This window comes from Aquarana catesbeiana, linkage group LG05 (assembly GCF_042186555.1).
Source record: "Aquarana catesbeiana isolate 2022-GZ linkage group LG05, ASM4218655v1, whole genome shotgun sequence".
NCBI classification, from domain to species: domain Eukaryota; kingdom Metazoa; phylum Chordata; class Amphibia; order Anura; family Ranidae; genus Aquarana; species Aquarana catesbeiana.
Window position 1 is genome coordinate 630,383,924 of NC_133328.1, and position 6,460 is coordinate 630,390,383.

The window sequence follows — 6,460 nt, forward strand, 5'->3', positions numbered from 1 at the left end:
ACAGGGAGAGATACAGAGAGGGTATACAGGGAGAGATACAGAGAGGGGTATACAGGGAGAGATACAGAGAGGGGTATACAGGAGAGATACAGAGAGGGGTATACAGGGAGAAGATACAGAGAGGGGTATACAGGGAGAGATACAGAGAGGGGTATACAGGGAGAGATACAGAGAGGGGTATACAGGGAGAGATACAGAGAGGGGTATACAGGGAGAGATACAGAGAGGGGTATACAGGGAGAGATACAGAGAGGGGTATACAGGGAGAGATACAGAGAAGGGTATACAGGGAGAGATACAGAGAAGGGTATACAGGGAGAGATACAGAGAAGGGTATACAGGGAGAGATACAGAGAAGGGTATACAGGGAGAGATACAGAGAAGGGTATACAGGGAGAGATACAGAGAGAGGTGGAGAGATATACAGAGAGAGGTGGAGAGGTATACAGGGAGATATAAAGAGAGAGGTGGAGAGGTATACAGGGAGATATACAGAGAGAGGTGGAGAGGAATACAGAGAGATATAAAGAGAGAGGTGGAGAGGTATACAGGGAGATATACAGAGAGAGGTGGAGAGGTATACAGGGAGATATACAGAGAGGTGGAGAGGTATACAGGGAGATATACAGAGAGGTGGAGAGGTATACAGGGAGATATACAGAGAGGTGGAGAGGTATACAGGGAGATATACAGAGAGAGGTGGAGAGGTATACAGGGAGATATACAGAGAGAGGTGGAGAGGTATACAGGGAGATATACAGAGAGAGGTGGAGAGGAATACAGAGAGATATAAAGAGAGAGGTGGAGAGGTATACAGGGAGATATACAGAGAGGTGGAGAGGTATACAGGGAGATATACAGAGAGGTGGAGAGGTATACAGGGAGATATAAAGAGAGAGGTGGAGAGGAATACAGGGAGATATACAGAGAGAGGTGGAGAGGTATACAGGGAGATATACAGAGAGGTGGAGAGGTATACAGGGAGATATACAGAGAGAGGTGGAGAGGTATACAGGGAGATATACAGAGAGGTGGAGAGGTATACAGGGAGATATACAGAGAGAGGTGGAGAGGTATACAGGGAGATATACAGAGAGAGGTATACAGAGAGATATAAAGAGAGAGGTGGAGAGGAATACAGGGAGGTATACAGAGAGAGGTGGAGAGGTATACAGGGAGATATACAGAGAGGTGGAGAGGTATACAGGGAGATATACAGAGAGAGGTGGAGAGGTATACAGGGAGATATACAGAGAGAGGTGGAGAGGTATACAGGGAGATATACAGAGAGGTGGAGAGGTATACAGGGAGATATACAGAGAGAGGTGGAGAGGTATACAGGGAGATATACAGAGAGAGGTGGAGAGGTATACAGGGAGATATACAGAGAGAGGTGGAGAGGTATACAGGGAGATATACAGAGAGAGGTGGAGAGGTATACAGGGAGATATACAGAGAGAGGTGGAGAGGTATACAGGGAGATATAAAGAGAGAGGTGGAGAGGTATACAGGGAGATATAAAGAGAGAGGTGGAGAGGAATACAGGGAGAGGTATACAGAGAGAGGTGGAGAGGAATACAGAGAGATATAAAGAGAGAGGTGGAGAGGTATACAGGGAGATATACAGAGAGAGGTGGAGAGGTATACAGGGAGATATAAAGAGAGAGGTGGAGAGGAATACAGAGAGATATAAAGAGAGAGGTGGAGAGGTATACAGGGAGATATACAGAGAGAGGTGGAGAGGTATACAGGGAGATATACAGAGAGAGGTGGAGAGGAATACAAGGAGAGGTATACAGAGAGAGGTGGAGAGGAATACAGGGAGAGGTATACAGAGAGAGGTGGAGAGGAATACAGGGAGAGGTGGAGAGGTATACAGAGAGAAAGTAACAGAGAAGATATAATATGAAAGAAGATTGATGGAGGGAGAGACCTTCGGGGTGAAAACGTGTGATCTGCTCTGCTCTGCCTGCAGCCTCCTATTCACTTCTATTCATTTCACGTTCCTGCCCTCGATTTCCTGCTTCCTGGTCACATGTTTCCTGTGACATCACAAGGTTAATCTGCAGGATGGGAACTAGCCACTACCGTGAGATGACCTTTGGATTTTCAGTCTCAGAGACTTTCATTTCTCTCTTCTGCTGTCAGCGATGGCGTCTGCTGATGTGAGACAAGAGCTGGACTGTTCCATCTGTCTGGACATTTATACAGATCCTGTAAACCTGAGATGTGGTCACAACTTCTGCCGGGTCTGTATTGATGGTGTGTTGGATACACAGGAGGGGTCTGGAGGTTATTCCTGTCCTCAGTGCAGAGAAGAGTTCCAGGATCGGCCTGTACTGCAGAGGAACATAACACTACGTAACATAGTGGAGGCTTTCCGGCCTACTCAGCTGGAAGAAGGGAAGACTGGAATCTTCTGTACTTACTGCTATCACTCTCCTGTACCTGCTGTTAAATCCTGTCTGCATTGTGAAGCTTCTTTGTGTGATAATCACCTGAGAGTCCACAGCAAGTCACCAGAACATGTCCTTACTGATCCTACCACTTCCATGGAGAAGAGAAAATGCTCCATCCATAGAGAACTTGTTAAATATTACTGCACTGAGGACTCTGCCTGTATCTGTGTGTCCTGCAGTTTGGCCGGAGCACACCGGGGACACAAGGTGGAGACTCTGGATGAGGCCTCTGAGAAGAAGATACAGAAACTGAGAAATATTCTGCAGAAACTGATGACAGAGAGAGAGGAGACGGAGAAAAGAGTCCAGAGTCTGCAGGATCGCAGGAGAAAAGTACAAGAAAAATCAGCTGGTCTAACAGAGAGAGTCACTGCCCTGTTCATAGAGCTCAGGAGACATCTGGAGGACCTGGAGAAGAGAGTCCTGAGGAACATCTCCAGCCAGGAAGAGCGGATCTCATTGTCTGATCTGATCCATCAGCTGGAAATAAAGAAGGAGGATCTGTCCAGGAAGATGGGGGACATTGAGGAGCTGTGTAACATGACTGACCCACTGACTGTCCTACAGGAATCAGACACAGGGGACTTGTGTGATACTGAGGAGGGAGATGATGAGGACAGAGAGAGACACGATAGACTCCTCCATGATGGAGGGGATCTGGATGTGTCTGGAATCTCACACACATTACACACAGGGTTATCTGATATGATAAAAGGGGTAAATGTATTCTTCTATATACAGGAAGCTTCAGACATATTACTGGATGTGAACACAGCTCAGAATAATCTACTGATATCAGATGACATGAAAACTGTATCCAGGTCAGATATAAAGCAGAATCGTCCAGAAACACCGGAGAGATTTCAGTACTGGGCCCAGGTATTAAGCAGTCAGAGATTTTCCTCGGGGCGACATTACTGGGAAGTGGATGTCAGTGAGGCAGAACAATACATAGTCGGGATGTGTTATCCCAGTATAGAGAGGGGAGGATGGCAGTCAGGGATTGGATATAATAACAAGTCCTGGGGTTTGCACAGGTTTAGAGGTGTGTGTTATCTAAGACATGACAATAAACAGATCAGAATATCTCCCAATCTCTCCAGTAACAGAGTCAGGATCTATGTGGATTATGAGGCCGGGCAGCTGTCCTTTTATGATCTGTGTGACCCGATCCGACACCTCCACACCTTCACCACCACCTTCACTGAGCCCCTCCATGCCGGGTTATATGTAAGAGAAGGTTCTATAACAATATCTGGGGGTGAAAGGCGACGTGAGAAATAATAATATAACAGAAAATCTGCCCAAACCTGCTGACATCACAGAAATCTGAATCTGATTATTTGTAACTAATGGAATAATGCAGAAGATTCATATTCCATATGTCATAAATCTAAAGGTTCCCAACACAAACAATCACAGCATTGAGAAATCTCAGCACAGGAAAGTGTGATTTATTCTCTTATAGTGACAATAATAAGATTTGGGGTTTTCAGGGGTTCATTAAGGGCCAGTTCACACCACATGCAATCCAGTGCGTTTTTTTTTCTGCATCAAAAAACGCATAGAAAGTAGGTTATATGGTTTTCAATGGCATCGTTCACACCAGTGCTTGCAGTTCCAGTGCGTTTCAGTTGCAGAAAAAAAGTAGAAGATGCTGCATTTTTTCTGCACTGGACTGTACTGGAACGCTGTAAAAAGCATCAAAAACTCACGGGAACGCACCAAAAACGCACTGCAACACCCATGTTCTTATTTAAGGTTAAGAAAAAAAAGGAGGGGAACTGGACTGGACTGCATCAAAAATGCGCATTTAAAAAAGCATCTGGAGCGCATCCGGACTGCGTTTCTATGATGTAAACTGGCCCGGATGTGTTCCAGGTGCTTTTCTGCATGTGCGTTTTTGATGCATTCCAGTGCGTTTTTGATGCAGTCCAGTGCTTTTTTTTCCCCCCACTTTTTTCTTAACCATAAATAAGGACAAGTGTGTTGCAATGCGTTTTTGGTGCATTCCGGTGCGTTTTTGATGCGTTTTACAGCGTTCCTGTTCAGTCCAGTGCAGGAAAAATGCAGCATGTTCTACTTTTTTTTCTGCAACTGGAACGCACTGGAACTGCAAGCACTGGTGTGAACGATGCCATTGAAAACCATATAACCTACTTTCTATGCGTTTTTGATGCAGAAAAAAAACCGCACTGGACTGCATGTGGTGTGAACCGGCCCTAAGTGTTAGTGGTCAGGATAAGACTATTATCATTGATTATAATTTGAATGATTATTCTAAATTTGCAGAAAATGTAATGTACACTATTGCAGCTTGCCAATACTTAGATGTGCTGACTGCATTGGTTTTCATTTTTCAGTCTTTTTTTTTTTGCAGTTTTTACCTAGAGATCCTGCCAGTAACACACTTCCTGTCCTAGGATGACACCACTCACTCATGGTACTGTACACTGTAGATTTTTAGGTACTGTTGTTTTTTGGCTCCGTTCCACGAGCATACGCAGTTTTAAAGCGTGACATGTTGGGTATCTATTTACTCAGCATAACATCATCTTTTATATTTCACCATATGGGTAATATATTGTGTTTTAAAATTGTGTGTGTATTAAAATACATTACTTTTTTTTTTTCTCAAAAAAATTTGCATTTAAAAAGACGCTGTGCAAATATAAAAATATGCAACACCCACCATTTTATTCTCTAGGGCCTCTGCTTTAAACAATCTATGATGTTTGGGGGCTCTGGGCAGTTTTCTAGCAAAACAATGCTGATTTTTACATATAGGAGAGGAATGTCAGAATTGGCCCGGACTGGAAGCGGTTAATATCAGACTGCAGAGTGCACAGGACAGCACTGGATTTCTGGCAGGATTCACAGGGGGATTTGTACACTAATTGAATAGCTATAACAATATTCTTTCAAGTGTATATTTAATAGACCAAAGTAAAGGAAATAAGTGAAGTTGGTTGTTATCTTCATTGTAGTTTATTGTTGCTGTCAGACAGAAGTGTACAAAGCTGTAAAGCTCTAATTGGCTCAGAGTGCTGCCCCTCCCCCCATGCTGCTGTGTAGGTGATTACAGGAAGTGATATCAGGACCAATTCAGATATATACAACAGTTCTATGCTTAAAAATAAGCTTTTTAATGAATACATAATTGCATTAAAGTAGAACTGAAGGCAAAACTTGTTTTTTCATTTTGGATAGATCAAGGGAGGGTTATAACCCCGTCAGATTTTTTTTTTTTCTGCCATCTGTGTCCCATTGTTGAGATTTCCCTTCACTTCCTGTCCCATAGCCAAACAGGAAGTGAGAGGAAATCCCTGTAAATCAAGGGAATTTCTTGGGACCCCCCCAGGTCACGGCGATTTTTTAGTAAAATACGTGCATCCCACCCCTGATGACTGGCAGGAAACCAAGAAACGCGTTGGGTTGTAAACTAAGGGTGCCGAGCTAAGCCTATTCTTATCTTGAGTTCAATTAACTTTTTCTCTGATTTTGTATTCTTATCGTGTGATTTATGTAAAATTTGGATTGTCATATATTTTTTGACTCTTGTATTTTTCTGCAAGAATTGTATCAGTTTATGTCCCTTGATTTGTCTGCATAAAATTGTGATTATTAATACAAATATTTCATCTTTTATGATTATGCCTGTATTCTATTTATTCTACTTGTGTAGGCCTAAAACAATCATGGACAACCCGGACGGGTTAACAACATCAAACTAAATCCAAATAAATATATAGTTTAATGTATATTTATCACCTACAATGACATGCTTCATTTAAAGTCCCATCTCCGTTCTCCAATTTTCTGTAATATAACCAGGGATGGAAGCATGCCATTGATACATGAAGGTAGTGACAGGCCACGTTTTCTTCATTAGAATCAAAGCAGGTTTAAGAATTCGGTTAAATTCAAATTTGAATTACGTTATTTCGGACAAATTTTATTTCATTATTTTGGAGGATTCCTTTACATTTGCATTACTGATA

General features: G+C 42.8%; 1 protein-coding gene across 1 annotated transcript; it reads left to right on the forward strand.

Moving 5' to 3' along the window:
- The first annotated feature begins 2,005 nt into the window (after nt 1-2,005).
- Nucleotides 2,006-6,105, forward strand: LOC141145544 (E3 ubiquitin/ISG15 ligase TRIM25-like). The gene has a single exon (XM_073632314.1). It carries the CDS (start codon nt 2,151-2,153, stop codon nt 3,741-3,743), a length of 1,593 nt encoding a protein of 530 aa, XP_073488415.1. The 5' UTR covers nt 2,006-2,150; the 3' UTR covers nt 3,744-6,105.
- Nucleotides 6,106-6,460: the final 355 nt, after the last annotated feature.

Excerpts from the sequence above, each read along its gene's own strand:
- LOC141145544 (XM_073632314.1), top strand. The coding sequence starts at position 2,151 with ATGGCGTCTGCTGATGTGAGACAAGAGCTGGACTGTTCCATCTGTCTG.